Raw genomic sequence first — 24,873 nt, forward strand, 5'->3', positions numbered from 1 at the left:
TTCTTCTTCTTCTTCTTCTTCTTCTTCTTCTTCTTCTTCTTCTTCTTCTTCTTCTTCTTCTTCTTCTTCGTCTTCTTCTTCTTCTTCTTCCGCCTTAAGTGGACTTCCCAAACAAAAATTCTTTATTTTTATACCAACTTTCACGTCTGTAACAGCTTCAGTTTTTTAAGATAAAGTATCCTCATAAACATAGTTCAACTCCTTATTTACTTATTTTCAACCCCAAACCCCTTGCATCAATTTTCCAAAAAAAACCAAATGTGTGTTTCTTTATATTTAAAGGAGATTCCAAATACTAATTTTCACGCCTGTAACATCTTTATTTTTTGAGAAATAAATATCATCATAAACGTAATTCAACTCCTTCCCCCCTCCCCCCCTCTTCATACCTGTTAAGCTGTTACCCCCTACCCAAAATTGCATTCCAAATACTAATTTTCACGCCTGTAACACCTTTATTTTTTGAGATATAAGTATCCTCATAAACGTAATTCAACTCCTTTTTCACCCCCCCCCCCTTCCTACCCGTTAAGCTGATACCCCCTACCCAAAATTGCATGTTTCTTTATTTTTAAAGGAGATTCCAAATACCAACTTTCACGTCTTTAAACATCTTTAGTTTTTGAGATATTAGTATCCTCATACAAAGAATTCGATTAATTTTTCAATTCATTCACTCCCCTTAAGTGGATTTTCTGAAGACAAAAGAACACGTGTTTCTTTACTTTGAAAGAAGATTCTAAATACAAATGTTCATACCTCTAACATCTTCAGTTTTAGAGATATAAGTATCCTCATATCCAGCCCGTTAAGTTGATTCCCCTCCCCCATCCAAAAATGCGTGTTCCTTTATTTTTAAAGGAGAATCCAAATACAAATTTTCATGTGTGTAACATCTTTAGTTTTTGAGATATAAGTATCCTCATATAAAGAATTCAACTAATTTTTCAATTAATTCACCCCCTTTAAGTGGATTTTCCAAATAAAAATTTTCATGTCTGTAACATCTTCAGTTTTTGAGATATATGTATCCTCATGAAAAGAATACAACTTCGATTCTCTCCACCCCCACCTGTTAAGTTGATTTCACCCCACCCAAAAAAAATAAGTGTTTCTTTATTTTTCATGGAGATTACAAATACCAAATTCCACGTCTGTAACCTTTAGTTTTGAGATATAAGTTTCTCCGAAAAAGAATTCAATTTTTTTTCACTTCCTTTCACAGTCCTCACTTAAGTGAATTTTCCAAAAATAAACAGTACCCGTTTCTTCAAAAGAGCTTCCAAATTAGAATATCACAACTGTAACATCTTCAGTTTTTGAGATATATGTATCCTCGTAAAAGGAATTCATCTCCATTTTCATCCCCCCACCACCCCCCAAAATGCAATTCATACAAATAATTCAACAAATTTTTCAATTCTTTCACTGCCGTTAAGGGTTTTTTCCTAAACAAACGAATACATGTTTCCTTATTTTTAAAGGAGATTCCAAATACCAATTTTCATGTCTGCAACATGTCAAGTTTTTGAGATATACTGTAGGTATGCTAATTTTAAAAATTCATCCCCTTTTTCAGTTCCCCTTAAGTGGATTTTCTGAAAAAAATATTTATGTTTCTTTACTTTTACAGGAAATTCCAAATACCGGTTTTCAAATCTGTAATGTGTTACCTATCTGAGATAATTTGCAGATATAGTCGTTTTAAAAATTCACCCCGTTTGTCACTCCTGTTCACCCCCTATTCTTCAGATTATCCAAAAACAAAAAAAATACGTATTTCTTTATTTTCAAATTAGATTCCAAACGAATACGTGTTTCCTTATTTTTAAAGGAGATTCCAAATACCAATTTTCATGTCTGTAACATCTTCAGTTTTTGAAATATAAGTCTCCTCATAAAAAGTGTTCAACCCCTTTTCTGCCATTTTTCACCCCCCCCTAAAGGGATTTTCCAGAAACAAAAAGTACATGTTTCTTTATTTTTAAAGGAGATTCCAAATACCAATTTTTATGTCTGTAAACTTTTAAGTTTTTGAGACACAGATATCCTCATTTTAAAAATTCACCCCCCTTTTCACCCCCTTAGTGCCGCAATATCCAAAAATCCTCCCTTAATGAGCACCTACAACCTAATATAAATGTATCCCTAAAATTTCATTTCTTTATGGCCAGTACTTTTGGCTCGGCGATGATGAATCATTACAAGTAATAAATCTAATTGTAGACCGTATTGGACATCAGGTATGAACATTAAAATAAGAAGAATAGTTAACACCACCTTTCCAATACTTAACTTTCCTTATATTTAGGAAATAAACATTACAACAGGCATTGTAAGATGGGACATGTTTCACTTAACTGTCGTAAGAATCATCAGCCGAAAATAAATCTTAGCTAAAGTTAGGTCAGGGCCCCGAACCTAGTGTCCTTAAAATATATGGTACCCTAAGAAACAACACTTACATTTAGAAAGTCAAGTAGGCTTAAAACTAGTGTGAAAAAAACATAAAATATTACAACATGGCTAAGAGAAAAACACACAATTGTGTTGAAACAGAGGATAAAAACAGAAAGTACAATACAGAGCTGGTAGTGAAATAATTAAAATCATTAGGGTATCATTGCTACCAGTCAGTCAATCAGAACGTTCAAACATAAAACAAGAGTGAAAATATATAAGTGTTCATCATGGCTAAGTGAGAAAAACACGTAATCGTGTTGCCAGAGGTTAACAACATAAGGTACAACTTAGAGCTGACAGTGTAATAATCAAATTCATAGCTGCCAGTTAGTTAATAAGAATGTTCATCATGACAAAAAATGATGATTATATTCTTTTGAATGAAGAAATAATTAAATCACACCCTTGTATAGATACGTGAGACGGGCAAGAGAAATCACATATTGTAGCAGACATGGAGTAGTAACACTTCAAACAGGAATTGATCACGCCTGAAGCCGCTTCATTTTTACTGGGAGTTCAAGATCGAAACGGAAAAAATATGATGCCAAGTGCGTGAACTGAAATCTGATAAATGGAAAAAGGAAAAATATGTACTCGGGCCTTGAAAATAGGGTGTTCAAAATGGGAGTCTAAGATAGCTTACCTCTTCTGTTGGATGAGCGTTGACCGGAGACATTAGCCGTTCGAGGGGGTCTGTTAAACGTATGCCCGTTGCTGCGTGTGTTGTATCTGTGTGCTTGCTTAGGCGGAGAGTAAGTTGGGACGGGAGGGGTAGGCGCAACGAGAGTGCTGGAAGCTGGAAGCTGGCGGCGGAGTTGTATTATGGGGAGGGAGTAAGGTGGAATCTGTTATGACGACCGGAGCGGTATTTAAAGGTTTATAATTGAAGATTTTTGTGAAGTTGTTATGATTTATATTAAAATTAGTGAGGAACTTGGGGACTTGTTCAATTAATGGGCTGTTGTTCTCTGGGACATCATTCAAATAATATTAATAATAATTATTAAAATGTTGATCCAAGAAAATGTATGTATTTTCCAATCCAGTCATTAAGCTGCTTTTATTTACATATTTTATAATGTGGAGGTCCTGATCAATTGTAGAATAATTGTGGCCGGAATCCCTCATGTGGTTGCTCATAGCAGAGTACTTTTTATGCTTCAAGGCATTATAATGCGTCTTGGTGGGTGTGCTAGGTACCAACTGATGAACCCAACCTAGCACACGTGGGATAAATTTACTCATTCAGGACAAACATTTCAGATTCCCTATGGGAATCAACATCTATATCATAGTACCCTTATGTGCAAAACACCATGTGTTTGTGCTACCTGTGAGTTATGCCATTGTGTGCGACGTTCGATAGGTTTACATTTCCTGTGATTAGTACCACCATTAGAGAAACACCTTGAGTCTACGTTACCTGTGATTAGTACCACTATAGGAGGAACACCATGTTTCTACCTCCTGGTGATTAGTACCATTATGAGGGGCCGGCGGCCTGGATTTTGGACCCCTTTAGATAATAATGCATCATCCCAGTAATTCAGGCTTTGTAAATTGGTTCCATTGATTGTTTTTGTTTCACTATAATTTTTTCATCATCATTCGTTTTAGATTCTAGTCAGTGGATACATTTTTAAGTTTTAATTTTTGTTTCGTTCAACTCTTACCATTAGGGGCCGATGACCTAGCTGTTAGGCCCCTTTAAACAACAATCATCATCATCATCATCATCATCATCATCATCATCATCATCAGAGTTTCCATCATTTGAAGATGGTCAATTGTACTGAAACCTTTCTGGAATTCTGCTTGCTCAATGCCCCGGTTGTAGTCTTAGAAATACTAATTTTATTTTATAATAACTAGAAAGAAAATTACCTGGTTTTGTGGTGAAATAATATAAACATTTCTTTCAGTTTGAAGATTTTGGAAATCACAATGCATTCCGCTTCCTGGATAAGTACCGGAATAAATACTGCACTTTCAATGATGATATCCAGGGTACAGCATCTGTAGCAGTTGCAGGATTACTTGCTTCTCGCCGCATCACCAACACCAAGCTTTCAGACAATACTATTCTCTTTCTCGGAGCTGGAGAGGTATGTACAAAATTGAATATTTAAACTTTATGTACCTTGTAGATACAGACAAGCAAACCAACCTACCAAGCGACTTTTCCTCTCTGGTGCATTTCATCATTCATTTTCAGGATAAATACGAGGCCTATGCCGAAAGTTTTTAGCAGAATGTGAGAAAAAAATTTGCAAAACAACAATTACAACTTTTCAAAATACTCTCCATTAGCACGTATACATTTTTCCATGGTCTGAAACAACGTAGAAAACTTCTCAGTACAAGCTTCTTTCAGGATGTCATTTATTCCACTCTTGTATGCTTCATCTGACAAAAACTGCTGCCCACGAATTTTTTCCTTGGTCTGAGGGAACAGAAAGAAGTCACTTGGAACCAGGTCAGGTGAATAGTGGGTGTGGAGTAAGACTCCCACTTTTTCCTTTTCCAAAAAGTCCATTGATCTGGCAGCCCTGTGCACAGATGCATTGTCATGATGCAGCAGAAGGTGCCCACTCTTGGACTTCGGGTGTTGTGACCTCCATGTGGCGAGGACTTTGGGAAGACAGTCATTCACGTACCATTCAGCATTGACTGTACAACGTCCTACATGTCCAAGGTCACAGAGGTGAGATGCCACCATCTTCTTTCCAGAACTCTGAATTTGTCAAACTTTGTGGATGGTTCCTCCCCTGGAAAGCACCACACGGAAGACTGTCTCTTCATCTCAGGGCCATAATGGTAGACCCATGTTTCATCACCTGTGACAATGTTGTAGGTGTCTTTGGACAGCCCTCCATTGAATTTTTCTAGCATGAAACAACACCAGACCATTCTCGCCTCCTTTTGACTTTTTGTCAGGAAATGTGGCACCCAACAAGCACATCTCTTGGTAAGGCCTAAGTAATTGTGGACCGGGGAGTTGGCCGTGCGCGTAGAGGCGTGCGGCTGTGAGCTTGCATCCAGGAGATAGCAGGTTCGAATCCCACTATCGGCAGCCCTGAAGATGGTTTTCCGTGGTTTCCCATTTTCACACCAGGCATATGCTGAGGCTGTACCTTAATTAAGGCCACGGCCGCTTCCTTCCAACTCCTAGGCCTTTCCTATCCCATCGTTGCCATAAGACCTATCTGTGTCGGAGTGACGTAAAGCCCCTAGCAAAAAAAAAAAAGTAATTGTGAACGATGGTCTGCGCTACTGTTGACCCAATATTTAGGGTCCCTTCAAGGTCACAAAATATAAGATGTGGTTCTTCTTTGATAATTTTCTGCACAGCATCAATGTTTTCCTGAGTCACAGCTGTTGCTTCAGTTGACTGCCAACCGCTTAAAAACTCGCAAAACCAATTTCCAATTGTGGCCCTAGAAGGGGAAGCCTCACCAAAAACATGCAGCAAGGAAGAATGGCATTCTTCAGCACTTAAATTCTTTTTACAATTATAAAAAATCATTGAACGAAAATTGCGGCGCAGAGATCCATCTTGTGTCCACCGTGTCTGACTCGACATTACCTGTGCTTTCTTCCTGCGCTGTGGAAAAATCACCGATGAGAGGGGTTGCACGCACACGTTCCAAGCTCTTGCAAATGTAAAGAATCCCATTGTCCTCAGAATTACGGTTTTTGGGCTACTAAAAACTTTCGGCATATCCTCCATATTACAAGTAACTTATCTCACGTTTGTTCCGTATTGAAGGATATAATAAGTAAGATTCTGTTAGAATAAAATGGTGACTAGGACTTGTTTGTATATCCGTTGTGGTTTAATTGTCCTCAAGTGAATGAAATAATGAAATATATCAACATCAAGTCAATCAATCAATCAATACTGATCTGCATTTAGGGCCGTCACCCAGGTGGCAGATTCCCTATCTGTTGTTTTCCCAGCCTTTTTCTAAATGATTCCTAAGAAATTGGGCGAAACGCAGGCAACCAAGAATGAGTTAGGTGGAAAATTTATAATGTCCAATAACGGACCATTATATTGGTATTATAAATTTACTCATTCAGGACAAATATTCCCTATGGGAATCAACATCTATACCATACCACTTAGTCGAGCAGCTCGTCTTCTTTCTCCCAATTCTTCCCAGCCCAAACTTTGCAAAATGTTTGTAACGCTACTCTTTTGTCGGAAATCACCCAGAACAAATCGGGCTGCTTTTCTTCGGATTTTTTCCAGTTCTTGAATCAGGTAATCCTGGTGAGGGTCCCATACACTCCAACCATACTCTAGTTGGAGTCTTACCAGAGACTTATATGCCCTCTCCTTTACATCCTTACTACAATCCCTAAACACCCTCATAACCATGTGCAGAAATCTGTACCCTTTATTTACAATCCCATTTATGTGATTACCCCAATGAAGATCTTTCCTTATATTAACACCTAGAAACTTACAATGATCCTCAAAAGGAACTTTCACCCCATTAACGCAGTAATTAAAACTCAGAGGACTTTTCTTATTTGTGAAACTCACAACCTGACTTTTAACCCCGTTTATCAACATACCATTGCCTGCTGTCCATCTCACAACATTATCGAGGTCACATTGCAGTTGCTCACAGTCTTGTAACTTATTTATTACTCTATACAGAATAACATCATCTGCAAAATACCTTACCTCTGATTCCACTCATTTACTCATATAAAGGTCCAATAATACTGCCTTAAGGAATTCCCCTCTTAATTATTACAGGGTCCGATAAAGGTTCACCTACTCTAATTCTCTGAGATCTATTTTCTAGAAATATAGCAACCCATTCAGTCACTCTTTTTTTTCCTAGTCCAATTGCACTCATTTTTGCCAGTAGTCTCCCATGATCCACCCTATCAAATGCTTTAGACAGGTCAATTGCAATACAGTCCATTTGACCTCCTGAATCCAAGATATCTGCTATATCGTGCTGGAATCCTACAAGTTGAGCTTCAGTGGAAGCCTTCAGTACTTTGTCATATTTATGCATAAATGGTCATTTCTATGTAATCGAGCATATTTTAGATAGTAAATGGTCATCAGTCGAGAAATGCAGTGGAAAAGAAGTCACTGTGTTGTGTGGTAGGATAAGGTTATTAATTTATTAAATTCCTTCATTGGACTCCTAAGACAAAATATAAAAAAACATCTTTGATCAATGTTAATAAACATATTTTCATGCATTTTAGGGAGAGCACCTTTATTCATTATTTTTAGGATGAAAAGATCTTGTTCAATGTCTGAAAATGAATGGTTATAGTCAGACGTGACTGCTTCTGGTTGAGAATCTACCATAATTTTTGGCGTTAACATACTCTAGATAGGCTGAAGATGTCTCACAAGGAAGAGACGAAACATGCCCCCTTTTAAAAATAAAATAGAAAAGGATAATATTGTACAGTATTAATTGTGCACTAGAAATGGTAATACAAAAGTGGTTTAGGAAATGCCCTCTAAATATTAAAATAGATAGGAGAATTCGAAACAAATTGCCTTGATTTTTCAGATGACATGGCATTACTAGACAAAGATTTAGATGAACAAAAACTCAAATATCAGAGCCTCACAGAATTGGCCTTAAAATATCATTTGAGAAAACAGAAATTATGCTCCAAAAACCAACACCATTAAAAGAAATTCATATTAACTGTACTAAAACTGTAACACAATTCAAATATCTAGGTGAGTTAATAAGAAATAATTTAAATGGAAAACCTTCAATTCAGTTAAGAGCAAACAAGTTATCTAAGGCACAAAAATTAACATGGGAAACTTACAAAAAAAAAAAAAAATTCTTATCCATTAATGCAAAAATCAAACATTACAATACAGTCATAAAGCCAGGAGCCACATATGCCCCAGAAACATTATTCCATCTAACCGAACAATCCAAAACTGACAGATTACAGAAGATCGAAAGACGAATTGCAAGAACTTGTATTGGTAAAAGCTATCAAAAAGATTAGCAATGGCGAATAGTACCTAACAACATTGTATATCAGAAATTAGAACCCAATACTGATACCATGCACAAGAAAAGACTAGAGTACTTTGGTCACATCCTGAGAATGCCAGATGCTCTACTTCTGAAACAGCTAGTGCAGTACAATCTAGCTTGCAAAATTCGTTCAACTGGATGCAGATGGATAAAAGAAATTAGGGAGGATTTGAAAGAAATTGGTTACACCAGATGATGCTATGAATAAGAAGAAAGTAAACACAACACTTAAAAGTATGACTTTCCACTCTACACTCACAAAGAAGAAAATCCCAACTAGAATATTCTCTAAACAAGAAAGGGCAAGAATATCAACACATATGTAGAAGTACTGGGAGGACTGCAAGGCTCGGACAGTTCCTACCAAGAAATAGACAAACCAAAGGGTTGGTTAAAGTGATCCAATGTGGTCTCAAAAGCAGAAGAAGAAGAAAGGTGGAGTTATTCAATTATTAAGACCTTCTGTAATTTTCCACAGGTGGTGGTGATGATTACTCTTTTAAAAGGAAGTACAACTAGGCAATCATCCTCTATACATACATACATTATCATTAAAGACTGTTTTGCCTTTCAGCGTTCAGTCTGCAAGCCTCTGTGAATTTCCTAAACGTTGCCACAATCATCTATTTGCAACTAGTGCTGTCACTAATTAGAGAGAAAAAATGAAAGGGATTCGACACTTTGAAAAATGAAGATATCAGCCAGAAAAGAGCAGGGGCTACGAAGGGCGTGAAAATGAAAAATCCCTGCCTTCTAATCCTCTAATAGTATCAGGGTCAGAAAAGAACAAGAGTTGGCCAAGAGAGATCAGATAGCATAAATGAAACTGAGAAGCATGGCACAAGTAAATGGAAGCAATGACATGACTTGGCTAAGGGCCCCATGGTTGCTAACCCACGCTCCCAACCTGCGGCCCCTTTTAGTTGCCTCTTACAATAGGCAGGTATACTGTAGGTGTTATTCTACTGCTCCCAGGATTATTTGCATTTTCTTAAATGATTGCAAATAAATTAGAAATTTATTGAACATCTCCCTTGGGAAGTTATTCCAATACCTAACTCCCCTTCCTATAAACAAATATTGGCCCCAATTTATCCTCTTGAATTCCAACTTTATCTTCATATTGTGATCTTTCCTACTTTTAAAGACACCACTCAAACTTATTCATCTCCTGACGTCCTTCCACGCCATCTCCCCACTGACAGCTCGGAACATACCACTTAGTCAAGCAGCTTGTCTCCTTTCTCCCAAGTACTTCCAGTCCAAACTTTGCAACATTTTCTTTTAACACTACTGTTTTGTCAGAAACCACCCAGAACAAATAGAACTACTTTTCTTTGGATTTTTTCCAGTCCTTGAATCAAGTAATCCTGGTGAGGTTCCCATTCACTGGAACCATGATCTAGTTGGGGCTTACCAGAGACTTATATGCCCTTTCCTTTGCATCCTTACAACAACATTTGAATACCCTTTATTTACAATCATATTTACTTGATTACCCCAATGAAGATCTTTCCTTATATTAACACCTAGGTACTTACAATGATCCCCAAAAGAAACTTGCACCCCAACAAGGCAAAAATTAAAACTGAGTGGACTTTTCCTATTTGTGAAACTCACAACCTGACTTATAACCCAGTTTATCATCATACCATTGCCTATTCTCCATCTCACAACATTATCCAGTTCATTTTGCAGTTGCTCACTTGTAACTTATTTATTACTCTGTACAGAATAACATCATCTGCAAACAGCCTTATCTCTGATTCCAGTTCTTTACACATATCATTGATATATATAAGAAAACATAAAGGTCCAATAATACTGCCTTGAGGAATTCCCCTCTTAATTATTACAGGATCAGATAAAACTCGCCTACTCTAATTCCCCGAGTTCTATTTTCTAGAAATGTAGCCACCCATTCAGTCACTCCTTTGTCTAGTACAATTGCGTTTATTTTTTCCGGTAGTCTCCCCTGTTCCCCCCTATCAGATGCCTTGGATAGGTCAGTCGCGATACAACCCGTTTGACCTCCTGAATCCAAGATATCTGCTATATCTTGCTGGAATCCTACAAGCTGAGCTTCAGTAGAATAACCTTTCCTAAATCCAAACTGCCTTCTATCTAATTACTCAAACATGTCTAATATAATCTGAAAGAATGCTTTCCCAAAGCTTACATGCAATCCATGTCAAACTGACTGGCCTGTACTTTTCAGCTTTGTCTATCACTCTTTCCTTTATACATAGGGCTACTATAGAAACTCTTCATTCATTTGGTATAATTCCTTCATGCAAACAATAAGTGCTTCAGATATGGTACAATATCCCAACCCATTGTCTTTAGTGTATCCCCAGAAATCATAATCAATTCCAGCTGCTTTTCTAGTTTTCAACATTTGTATCTTACTGTAAATGTCATTGTTATCATAGTAGGTAAATTTTAATACTTCTTTAGTATTACTCACCTCCCCTATCTGGACATTAACTTTGTAACCAACAATCTTTACATACTGCTGATTGAATACTTCTGCCTTTTTAACCCTTAACTATGGACGTGCGGTCAACATGACCGCGGTGGAAAAGTAAACACGTGCCACACCTCGCTTATCGCCCTGCCAGTATATTTGCTTGAAGTACCTTTCTATTTTAAGATGACCTCTCCACTGTATTTATCTTATCTGTCATAAATAACCGTGCAGCTGCGATAAGAAGCTGATGAGTTTCGTAGCGGCCTGGGTGACCGCACGTCCATGGTTTGAAGCAGTCTTCAGTTGATAGTGCTGTGTGCAGCAATGAGTCAGCGTGCAGGTACTTCAGCGAGTGTCCGAACATGTGATGCAAATTACGAAGGAACAATTACCGAGTGGTTTGAAGAAGACATGAGTGATGTGGACGATGGTGATAGTGAAATAGAGAGTGATCACAATACCGATACTGAGACTGAAGGAGAGGGAGAAGATGAAAGTTCCGCGCTACTGCCTGATGATTCACGTTCTAAGTGTTTTTATGGTAGAAATAGGTACAAATGGTCGTCTGCAGAACCTCCACAGAATGTGCGTACACCTTGTCACAATATCGTGATTCACCTTCCCGGTTTGCGCCCTTCAGCTCGAGTTGGAAACAGTGTAGATCCTGTTACGGCATTGACACTAATATTTAGTGAAGAAATGGTGAACTTACTAGTGCGATGGACAAATGTGAAACTCAGTGCAATGAGAAGTAATTACCGAAAGTCTACCCGACCAGAATTACAAAATGTTGACGCAGTTGAAATGAAAGCTTTTCTAGGCCTTCTTATTTATTCGGCGGTTTTCAAATCTAACAAAGAGGACATCGCTTCAGTCTTCGCAGCTGACGGTACGGGCCGTGAAATATTTCGTGTTGTGATGTCATATGAATAGTAACACAGTAAGGTTTCCACCTATTCAGTACTAATATGTATTTACAATGTTATAAATTACATGGAACTAGTTTCGACCCGCCTAGGGGTCATCATCAGCCATATTAAAGCATACATAAGTATTTTGTCGAATCCTAAAAACATGTTATTTTTAACTGTAATAATCGTATGGATTTTATAATTTATAAAGTGAAGTTTGGTAATGAGATGAGAAATGTTAGTATGGTACAGGTGAGTAGTAAATAATAATATATATACAAACAAGTTTGGAACAAAGTACTAGTGGGGTGCTTAGAGTTGTAAAATATAACCTCGTGGATGTCAGTAGTCCTCGTACTAAAGAAACGATGTAAAATGACACATATAAACATATATACAAGTATGTACAAAGTCTGGAGAGTAAAGAGTGATACTCTTTTAATGTTGAGTTGGCTTGACACTGATCACTTAAGCGGAGAAATTAGGTATTTGGTGTATTAAAGCTGTGTAGGTCAGTTGCGTTGTTGGTTGTTGGACGTGAAGTTGTTTTTGAATTTCTGGTTGAGAAGAAGGTGGAAACTGCGCGTGGATATATTGATTCTCAGTTCTTAGCGGAAACCAAATTGGACCTGTTTAAATGGAGAAAGTCAGTAAAAACAAAGATGGAGATAGGAAAAGGTTAACATAAAGTGAAAGGACGCTTACCTCGCGCTGCGGTGTGTGTAGTATAGCTGATGGTGTGCGATTGGTGGCGGGGAGAGAAGTGTGGGCAGAGAGGAGGGCAGGCGCGTGCGGGTTAGGAGGGGGTTAGGAAGAGTGGGGGTGGCTTGGGGTGAGGTGGGGGTGGGGAGCTTTTAAGGCGGGGCTGAAGGGTGCGGGAAAAAGGGTAATTGTCTCGGAAAAGTACCTTTGATTAGATTTAGGATTGAGTTTTGGTTGGCTGCATTATTGTTTCTGAGGAAAGTGATGAATAGATCGAAGAGTATGTTGGGTTTCTCTGAAATTTCATTGAGATTGTGACTGGCGTTGAAGTATTGGTCTAGGTGTATGTAGTAATTTTCCATTATGTTGAGTAAAGGGCCCTTGTTTGCTAATTCGAGGATGTCCATGTCCTGTTCGTGGGAATTAGCAAACAAGGGCCCTTTACTCAACATAATGGAAAATTACTACATACACCTAGACCAATACTTCAACGCCAGTCACAATCTCAATGAAATTTCAGAGAAACCCAACATACTCTTCGATCTATTCATCACTTTCCTCAGAAACAATAATGCAGCCAACCAAAACTCAATCCTAAGTCTAATCAAAGGTACTTTTCCGAGACAATTACCCTTTTTCCCGCACCCTTCAGCCCCGCCTTAAAAGCTCCCCACCCCCACCTCACCCCAAGCCACCCCCACTCTTCCTAACCCCCTCCTAACCCGCACGCGCCTGCCCTCCTCTCTGCCCACACTTCTCTCCCCGCCACCAATCGCACACCATCAGCTATACTACACACACCGCAGCGCGAGGTAAGCGTCCTTTCACTTTATGTTAACCTTTTCCTATCTCCATCTTTGTTTTTACTGACTTTCTCCATTTAAACAGGTCCAATTTGGTTTCCGCTAAGAACTGAGAATCAATATATCCACGCGCAGTTTCCACCTTCTTCTCAACCAGAAATTCAAAAACAACTTCACGTCCAACAACCAACAACGCAACTGACCTACACAGCTTTAATACACCAAATACCTAATTTCTCCGCTTAAGTGATCAGTGTCAAGCCAACTCAACATTAAAAGAGTATCACTCTTTACTCTCCAGACTTTGTACATACTTGTATATATGTTTATATGTGTCATTTTACATCGTTTCTTTAGTACGAGGACTACTGACATCCACGAGGTTATATTTTACAACTCTAAGCACCCCACTAGTACTTTGTTCCAAACTTGTTTGTATATATATTATTATTTACTACTCACCTGTACCATACTAACATTTCTCATCTCATTACCAAACTTCACTTTATAAATTATAAAATCCATACGATTATTACAGTTAAAAATAACATGTTTTTAGGATTCGACAAAATACTTATGTATGCTTTAATATGGCTGATGATGACCCCTAGGCGGGTCGAAACTAGTTCCATGTAATTTATAACATTGTAAATACATATTAGTACTGAATAGGTGGAAACCTTACTGTGTTACTATTCATATGTTATTCTCAGTTCAGTACGGACCAACAAAATGAAATTCATAACCCTTGATTGTGATGTCAGGTACAATGTTTTTTCCATTCTCCTGTGCAGCCTGCGTTTTGACAATCCTGAAGACAGAACGCAGCGGAGACAGATCCTATTGCACCCATATCTCGGCTTCTGAATATGTTGATTCAGAACTCTCAAAGGTGTTACTCCATTGGCACAAATGCAACAGTAGATGAGATACTAATTGGTTTCAGAGGTCGGTGTAAGTTCAGAATGTATATTCCGAACAAGCCTGAGAAATATGGAGTGAAATTGATGTGCCTAACCGATTCGAAAAATAGTTATTTGTACAATGCATATATTTATGCAGGGAAGGACACTGATGGAATAGGTCTTTCAAGGGAAGACAGAAAATTTTCAAAGCCAACTCAGGCAGTTCTTCGTTTGTCGGAACCAATACAGGGTACAGATAGAAATATAACAGCTGACAATTGGTTCACCTCAGTGGAGCTTGTTCAGGATCTGAGGAAAAGGGGACTCACTTATGTTGGGACAGTAAGAAAGAACAAGAAGGAAATTCCAACTAACTTCTTGCCTTCCAAGCAGAGAAAGGTCGGTTCCTCTGTGTATGGCTTCACGAAAGACATAACTCTTCTCTCACACGTTCCGAAAAGAAACAAAGCTGTTTTGTTAGTATCCTCTATGCACCATGGGAAAGCAACTGATGCGGACACGGGGAGGGAAGAGATGATTCAGTTTTATAATTCTACGAAGTCTGGAGTAGATACTTTGGATCAGATGTCAGCCAACTACTGCACAGGTAGAAGAACAAGAAGGTGGCCGATGGCAGTCTTCTTCCGTATCGTCGATATTGCAGCTGTGAATGCGAATATCTTGCATCAGTCCTATCGCGAGAGCCCCCAAATGACCAGGCAACATTTTCTGAAAGAACTTGCTGCTCAACTCACTAGGCCACACATGATAAGAAGATTATCAAATCCCAGGATCCCAAGAGATATTCGAGGCGCTATCTCTAGAATTTTGAGCATCCCTGTGGAGCGTATCAACATTTCCGAGGAGAAGCTTGAAAAACGGATAACTTGTCGTCTGTGCCCACCAGCAAAGAAGAGAAAAACATATTACAAGTGCTACAGATGTGAAAAACCAGTATGCTTGGAGTGTACAAGGAAGATCTGCTTCGAATGTGTTGAGTGAGAGTAACATTGAAGGCCAAGTTCAGTGCTTGCAATTTCCACCCCAACAAGAGATCAGTCTAATGTGTCGTTAATTTTCAGTGCAGTGGTTATCAAACATCTTTAATACCCAAGTTAGGGTCAATTTTTGTTGATAGTGTAAAGGATACGTGTGTGTTTAAATGGAACAGTGTATTCTGAATAACGAAAATTGCTGTGACTGCAATCTGAAGGTATGAGGGTTATACAAATTAACAAATGGAAAATATTTTTGTGGTTTTGGGTTCAATAAAGTGTAATTATTCAAATAAAAGCAGCTAGCAATTTATCTCATTAACCGTCCCTTCCGTAGTCAAATTAATTTTCATGTGGTCTCAGTGACCTCACGTCCATGTTGATGTCACTGAAAATGTACGTCAATAGTTAAGGGTTAAGCTCCTCGCATATACACTCCCCTTATTCATTAATGATTCCTGGAGTGTACTTCTTGGAACCTGTTTGTGGCTTAAAGTACCTATACATGCTCTTCCATTTTTCACTAAAATTTGTATGACCACCAATTATGCTTGCCATCATGTTATCCTTAGCTAACTTCTTTGCTAGATTCAATTTCCTAGTAAGTTCCTCCAATTTCTCCTTACTTCCACAGCCATTTCTAACTCTCTTTCTTTCCAACCTGCACTTCTCTCTTGATCTTGTTCTTTGTCATTCCTTACCACCTTTAAAGGTACAAACCTATTTTCACATTTGTCAATAATTGCTTTAAACCCATTAGAGTCTGTTTGCATTTTTATTTACCGTTTTCCACAGTCATAGTTACTTTTTAAGAAATCCCTCATGTCTGTTTTATCATCCACATGGTACTGCCTAATAGTCCTAATTTGAATACCTTCCTTCCTTTCACATTTATTTTTAACTACGACAAAAACTGCTTCGTGATCACTAATATCATCTATTACTTTGGTTTCTGTGTAGAGCTCATCTGGTTTTACCAGCACCACATCCAGAATATTCTTCTCTCTAGTTGGTTCAATCACTTTCTGAATCACCTGCTCTTCCCATATTAACTTATTTGCCATTTGTTGTTCATGTTTCCTGTTGTTTGCATTACATTCCCAATTGACATTTGGTAAATTGAGATCACCTGCTACTGTCACGTTCCTTTCCATATTGTTTCCCACATAGCTGATTATCTTATCAAATAATTCTGAATCAGTGTCAGCATTACCCTTTCTCGGTGTGTACACTCCGAAGACATCACGTTGCCTACTATCTTTGGAGATAAGCCTTACACCTAGAATTTCATGTTTGTCATCTTTAACTTTTTCGTAGCTTACAAATTCTTCTTTCACCAGAATGAATACTCCTCCACTCACCATTCCTATCCTATCTCTACCATAAACACTCCAGTTCTGTGAGAATATTTCTGCATCCATTATATAATTTCTCAGCCATGATTCAACTCCTATTACAATATCTGGTTAGTATATATCTATTAAATTACTTAATTCTATTCCTTTCTTTACAGTACTTGTACACCTGAACACTAACATTTTTATGTCATCCCTACTTGTCTTCCAGTTCCCTGTACCCTTATCACCACTCCCTAGCCCATCCTGTTTACCTGAATGTACCTCCCTATAACCCTTCTGAACAAATTTCTTAACTTAAATGTATCACTGCAGTTTAAGTGAAGGCCATCTGAGTGCAGATCCCTATCTCCTACGCACCATTAGGATCTAGAAATCTCACTCCCAGTTTCCCACATACCCACTCCATAGTCTCATTTAAATCCCCAATCACCTTCTAGTCAGTATCCCTCCTACACAGTATTCCACTGATAACAATCTCCGTTTCCTTAAACTTCACTCATGCTGCATTTACCAGATCCCACACATCCCCAGCTACGTTGGTAGTTATACCTGCTTGTCTTACGTTGTTGGTACCAACGTGAAACATTACCACCTTCTCCTTTCCCTCCTACTTTCCCTCCTCCTCTTCTACTTTTCTCAACATCTGCCTCAACCTAATTCCTTGATAACACACTACCCTGGTTCCCTTTCCTCCACACACTTCTCCCACGTGTCTAACAACGGAATCTCCCATAACCAGAGCCTCAGCCCTACCCACCTCATTTGATCCCCTCCCTTCCTGGTTAACCCTATCTTTTCTGACAGACCGAGCTCAATAACTGCAGTCGCTTAAGTGCGGCCAGTGTCCAGTATTTGGGAGATAGTGGGTTCGAACCCCACTCTCGGAAACCCTGAAGATCGCCCCCCTGAGGGTGGGGGCGGTAGAATAACACCCACGGTATCCCCTGCCTGTCATAAGAGGCAACTAAAAGGGGCCTGAGGGGCTCTGAACTTTGGAGCATGGGTTGGCGACCACGGGGCCCTTAGCTGAGTCCTGACATTGCTTCCACTTGTGCCAGGCTCCTCTCTTTCATCTATCCTATCCGACCTTCCTTGGTCAACTCTTGTTCTTTTCCGACCCTGACGGTATTACGTATGGAGGCCTAAGGAGTCTTTCATTTTCACGCCCTTCGTGGCCCTTGTCTTCCTTTGGCCGATACCTTCAATTTTCAAAGTGTTGGATCCCTTCCATTCTTCCCTCTGATTAGTGTTATACAGAGGATGGTTGCCTAGTTGTACTTCCTCTTAAAACAATCACCACCACCACCTGAAGATGGCTTTCCATGGTTTCCCATTTTCACACCAGGCAAATATTGGGGCTGTACCTTAATTAAGGCCATGGACGCTTTCTTCCCACTCCTAGCCCCTTCCTGTTCCATTGTCGCCATAAGACCTATCTGTGTCAGTGCAACGTAAAGCAACCTGCTTTCCTGACAGCTGCAGAAGCTACTTCCTCCTCCCTTTTCTTCCACCCATAACCCTGTACCACCTGTCTTTTTCTATCCACTACTCCAAATTTCCCTACCTTTTTCTTCCTCCTACTTCCACACTTCCCAACAACAGTTCCCTGTTCCTCATCTTCCCTCAGTTGTTCTACCTGCAGTGACTCGTACTGATTTCTCACAGATACCTGTCCTGAATTCTGATCCCGAACAGAGCCCTTAGCTGGCAATCTCCTTCCCCTTAAAATATTGGACCACCTGTCTTCTACATTTCTCCCCTTTCCTTCCCACCCCTCTTTTACACCTACTGTATCCTGTACATTTTTTTAGGGAGGCCTACTGTCCTTCCTGTACTCTGAGAGAATTCTAATTATCTCCCTCATACTCTCAAACTCCTCCAGATCACAAGTCACTCATCTTTTTCACTCTGCACCTAGCTGAGTTTTCTTCCACTCATTGTCATAATAACACTTTAGTGCTCATGTAGCGAGGTGGTTTGTATTGGTCACTCTTTCCAAGTTTCATTTTCAGTCTTGACATTGCTATCTGTAATCTGCCTTTGCCTTTTTTCATTTATAATTTGCCTTCTTATGCATGTATTTCATTACCTTGTGAATCCATGTTCAAGGCACAAAATTTAATTCATTGTTAATCTGTGAATTTGCAAATATTTTCTGGTTATGTTTTAGTTGGACTGTATATTAAATAAAAGTTGATGATACTACTCATTTTGCTAAATGTAAGTTTGAGTGCTTGACTGACCATGCAGATGTTACCTGATCAACATCTTGATACACAAGGAGCACTAAAAAAGATACAATATGAACACACAACAAGAGTGATTTAAAACTTGTCTGTGCTGTGGGGCTGCATATGCTTAGCACAAGGCAGAAAGTTCAAATCATGAAACAGTGATTACAGTAAATAAATTATACAGACTTACTGTACACATCTTAACCCCTTGACACCACCCTCCATACATCATATAGATCCCCTTTTCTTCACACACTGCTGACCTCCATGTATGATATAGACCCCTGTAGGCCTAACTTTATTTTATTCTAGCTTGTAAAGTTTTAAAATTGTTGTGATGGGAATGGTATATCTTTGTAGGTTAAGATCTCTGCCTTCCGTGTATGTATGAGTTTCCTTTTTTCTTTGTAAAGTGTTCAAAATGGTCTGACCTCTTTCCAGTTGTTAGCATATCAATTTCAGCTGCATTCTAGCGGATGTTTGTTTCATAACAGGATGTTTCCTCTGTAGATTGATAGTATAAATAGCTGTCTCTTCATTGATTTGATTGTTGACATCAGCTGGTGAGAATTCCTATAATTCTTTGAACGCCATAAAACGTCTTATGACTCGCTATTACATTGAAATACGATATTGTGTGGGGCAGAAGCATGGCATGGTGCAGTTTCAATGAAAGAGAAGTAATTAACACATTGTGGATGGGAGAAGATTTTACTCGTGTTTGGCTGGCCGAGCGTTGCGGGCGGGAGACGAGTTAACTTGTCTTCATGAGGTTCCTACGTTCGGTGATATTTGTCGAAACTTATGAAACTATCTGGCGGTCAGGGTTACTAGAGTCTCGGTGTTGAAGCTTTTGTTTATTCCATACTAGCTTTGGTTTACATTCTTCTTTATAATTCATTCGCTAAGTTTTCTGACCTCATGTTTACATCGTTCAAGGAGCCACGTGATGGGTAAGATGGCACTTCCCAGACTGAACACGAGCTTAGAAGCACACAAGATTTTTAATTAATTATATGTGGATAAGTACTCAGATTGCCCCAGTGATGCTGACGATCGAGAGTTCGATGTTGATAGCTATTCTGACAAAAGTGTCTCGGTTGATAATGATGCACGCCCTCCAAAACAACGTGAAGTATTGGTGGTCGAGAACAAGGCTGAAAGTGATGATGTAAGTGTAAATAGAAGTGATATGTCTCTTTCTTCTGATGAATGGGTAGAAAATAATAGTTCACCTACTTTGAAGGATTTCCCAGGAGTTCCTGGCATAACAGTAAGACTTGATGAACTTCAAAACTTTGATGAAGTTGTAGGGCTTATTTTTTGTGATGATTTCTTTGAACATGTTGCCTGCTAGTTAAAAGATTAAAAGAGTACATTTCATTCCTGATTTGGAGCTTCTTCAACTAAAAATCTTGTGTAAAGGTACAAAAATGGACATATATGAAATAAAAAAACACCGATGATGATGATGATGATGATGATGATGATGATGATGATGATGATGATGATGATGATGATGATTAATGTTCCTTCATGTTGACTCAACAAGTCAATGTTAAATTTTAAGTCTATCCTCATCTATGAGATATTTAAAGTACGTTCTGGAATACTATAGCAACTTCTCCTGCATTCTAAAGGTCACTTTCTAGGATTCCTTACATACAGATTTTATCACAAACTTGATGTTCCAAATCAGGAATGAAACATGTACTTTTTTTTAATCATTTAACTAGATTTTAAGCTGGAATATGTTTTATGATTAGGGCCTACATAGACTAGCATTAAAAAGAAAATAAGTATTGGAAGTTGGGATTCTTCCTTCAGCCTAACCTTAGCTGAGTTGATGGCCATTACGGGACAAAAATGAGATTTATAAGTTGTAAAAGAGTACAGTTACAAAAAGGTTCCAAACTCTGTCCTGGGAAGACTTGGGAGTAAGGAGTCGAGATGCTGAGCTAAGTGGTATGTTCTGAGCTGTCAGTGGAGAGATGGCACGGAATTACATTAGTAGACAACTTAGCTTGACTGGAGCTTTTAAAAGTAGGAAAGATAATATGACGATAAAGCTGGAATTTTAGTGGACAAATTGGGGCAAATATTAATTTATAGGATGAGTAAGGGACCGGAATGCTTTATCAAGGAAAATATTTGACAAATTCCAAGTTACAAACCATTATTTGTATTCTTTTCCCAATTTCCTTGGTTATCTTTCCATCTTCTATGATCACACTTCCCAAGTACTTGAAACTTTTAACCACTTCCTGAATTTTACCATTCAGTTTTATCTTTCCTCTTCCTTTCTTCCTTCCTTCCTTCCTTCCTTCCTTCCCCTTGTCATCACTATTGTTTTACTTTTCTCTGTGCTTACTTTAATCCCAAATTTTTCGATCTCTTGATTCCATACATCTACTTGTTTTTGCACTTCGGTTTCATCCTCGCCCCATATCACTATATCATTTGCAAACACATGGCTTTTGTTGCCTGTCTTCCCAATCTCTGTTTAATGTTCTTATGAATTTCATCCATCACTGTGAAGAATACTATGGGGGATAGAAGACTTCCCTGTTGGAGACCAGTTTCAACTTTAAACCATTTTGTTTTTGTACATAGCTTTTATCATTTGCACTTCCACTCTGTTAACTTGATTTTTTCTTAATGTGTCCCATACCAACTGTCTGGGCACACTGTCGCTTTCTCAATGTCAATAAATGTCAACCACCAGGTGAGTTGGCCATGCAGTTAGGGGCGTGCAGCTGTGAGCTTGCATCCAGGAGACAGTGGGTTCGAATCCCACCGTCGGCAGCCCTGAAGGTGGTTTTCTGTGGTTTCCCATTTTCATACCAGGCAAATGCTGGGGCTGTATCTTAATTAAGGTCACGGCCGCTTCCTTCCCATTTCTAGGCCTTTCCTGTCCCATCGTCACCATAAGACCTGTGTCGGTGCGACATAAAGCAAATAGCAAAAATATATATATGTATCAACCTGTTATGAACCCATACTAACCTGTGCAGCTGAATCATGAACTACAACAAAACGAGAGGAGAGTAGAATACAGGCAGCAGAGATGAAATTCCTAAGAGGTATCGAGAGCAAGACCAGAAAGGATAGAATTAGAAATGAAGAGATAAGGAAAAGGACAGGAATCTTGAAACTTCAAGACAGGATAGAAACAACAAAGCTAAAGTGGTATGGGCATATGATGAGAATGGGAGAAGGGAGAGTGCCAAAGGAAGCTTGTTCAGAGAAATTAACAGGAAAGAGACCACGAGGAAGACCCCGAAAGAGGTGGATGGATTCAATGTGGGAGTGCATGGAAAAGAGGGGAGGAAAACCAGAAGATGTACTTAAAAAAGGAGAAGAGTGGTGGAGAAATAGGTAGCAATGGAGGTCCTTGATTCACAACCCAACCCGGGAAGCTGGAAACGGGAAATGAAGATGATGATGATGATGATGATGATGATGATAAGCACAAGTGTGGGGTTTCATAAAGTTTTGTCAAATGTAATTGGGATATGAAAATTTGTTTGAGAAACTGAACCATTGCACTGTAGTATGTAATGGTTTGTTATTTTGGTAATGTATGAAGTGCACCATTTAATTTTTATGATGTATTTACAGATAACTGGTATGAGACTTAGGATTTTTTTTTTTTGCATTTTTCAGATTTTTTAATGCATATTTTTGAATTGTTAAGTGTGTTACTGTTTTTAGTGTAATGTTAATCTTGTTAGTTATGTATCTCTTACAGTACATTCGTTGGTACATTTCTGTGTATCCTCCATCATGATCATACACTGACTTCCATTCCTTCCAATCGTTTGTCTTTAAGTGTCCTTTCTATTCTTCTTTTCAGCTTAAGCTCTAACCAGATGCTTGCAGGTAATACTGCAGCCTGTTTTATTTCTGCATCTCTTTCCACAAAATCAGTAATTATATCTTTGCCTCGTTTTACCCTGCTTCTTTTGTCTTTCCCAGTTGAGTATGTCAGTCTTCTTTCTCAAATTTTATGCTGTTTGTATCAAGATACAATGCAAAAGTATCTTTTATTTTTAAATCAGACTATTTTTTACTTTGTAGGCTGCCATAGGTATTGCAGACTTGTGTGTCCAGGCAATGCAAAGTGAAGGAACGTCGCTGCAGGAAGCACGGAGCAAGATCTGGATGGTCGATATTGATGGCCTTTTGGCAAAGGACAGACCTGAGGGCCATCTAGAAGGTAAGCTGACATTTCATGTTCCTTAACAGAAGTGCAGAAAAGGTTCAAGCGATAACTTTAACAAATGTGAGATACTGACCCGAGCTTTATGTCTGCTTTAAACTTAGAACTTTCTCAATATAATTATTAAATTAAATTAATATCATAATGGTCCACCTTTCAATACTATAATATGTAATATTCTAAATTACATTAATTAGGGACTAGTTTTGGCTGGGGCTGGCCATCTTCAGCCTTAATGTAAAACATCTAATAACTAAACAAATGTATATGAACACAATTGACATAAAACAAATGAAACAAACATGTACAAATTGACATTAAAAACTGGGATGAAATTTTTAGTAAATTTGAAAATAACTAGGTTCTAAATTCTTGCATCATGAGTTTACTCATCATCGAGACTCTTTCATGTATTAATATTGTGACTTTTCACGCATCTCTAAGTTCAGGGTTCTTGATGTTAAAGGTACGCCTTGGCCGGTGTCACGCGGAGATACAAGAGGTTCCACTCAAGGGACGTGAAAGTTCATTGAGTTGGGTCACAGAATCGTATGGTTGGATTTAAGTTGATTCGACTGACGTGAGAAGACGATTGCTAATTAATATCTTAATCTAGGCTATCATCTTGACGTTCCGTACACTATCAAATGAGAACACCGAAAATGTAACTTTTCATGGAAGGATTTTCCATTTAATGACTAAAAAGAATGTTTAAAATATCAACTACAATGCTAAGAAAGAAAAAAAAAGCAACACAAATGAATGTTGGAAATGATTGAAAGTTACGTTTAAAAGGAAATAATCTTCTGACCCTGTTAATATTTCGTTCACAACATCAATGATAACTTCAAATTAATCAGAAAAATCAAAGTAAAGTCAATATCACAATGCTGAAGGCTTAAAATTTAAACTAAGTCCATCATTCACCACATTCATCTTCAAACTGATGGTTAAAAATCATTGATTCTTGTTGGCTTGGCACACCTATTCACTGACTCAAATAAATGTCTCAACATCCCATTATTATGTTTAAATCATCGCTTATTTTCTCAAAAATCTATCTAACAACTTGAACGCACAAGTAACCTCTGCTCATCATTATCGTTTAGGTCAAGAAAATGATCGAATAACATAAGACAACATCGTAATTCTTCAAATAATAACACTGAACAAAATAGGAAATGAAATTGATTTCTTCTGAGCTCCATCGGCATTGGCACCTAAATAATGGACATTTGAAAACATAATCATCATCAACTACAATGGTTCAGAAACTACAATAACTCTGCATCTCTGGTGTCCTCCGTGAAATCAACCTGTAAAAACTACATCAGCTCTAAGCGGCAACTCAATAGTTTATAAGAAGAAATTCAGTTAGCAAGAAAAATTAATGTATTCACCATATATAAATGAAGATCGCACATTCCATTTTGTGACATGGTTCTCAACTATATAGTATCATTAATTCGTGAAGATCTTGTGTCATTCCAATATTGTGCGCAGTCACCTACACTGTATTTAATTAATACATTTTAGATGATCATACTACCAGTGTCCTCGAAATGCCTCAAAATATCATTGCAACTATTGCTTTATGCCTAAGTGATTACCATTCATTTCAGTCAAATCAAATCCATATGCACGACTAATTCAATATCCACTACAATAAATCTCATCAGGACCTCTACATCGCATCGTTCTGTAAAATGCATAATCCCAGTGACACATTCACGACTATCCATATAACAATAATCATCAAT

General features: G+C 38.3%; 1 protein-coding gene across 1 annotated transcript in view; it reads left to right on the plus strand.

Annotated features, from left to right (window-relative positions):
- The window catches only part of LOC136858670 (NADP-dependent malic enzyme), a 206,374-nt gene that overhangs the window by 66,103 nt on the left and 115,398 nt on the right, over nucleotides 1-24,873 (plus strand). Inside the window, exons 7-8 of the mRNA XM_067138386.2 lie at nucleotides 4,389-4,571; nucleotides 22,972-23,110. Coding sequence (XP_066994487.2) covers nucleotides 4,389-4,571; nucleotides 22,972-23,110 — 322 coding nt within the window. The remainder of the gene's footprint in view (nucleotides 1-4,388; nucleotides 4,572-22,971; nucleotides 23,111-24,873) is intronic.

Source organism: Anabrus simplex, chromosome 1 (assembly GCF_040414725.1).
Source record: "Anabrus simplex isolate iqAnaSimp1 chromosome 1, ASM4041472v1, whole genome shotgun sequence".
Taxonomy (NCBI): domain Eukaryota; kingdom Metazoa; phylum Arthropoda; class Insecta; order Orthoptera; family Tettigoniidae; genus Anabrus; species Anabrus simplex.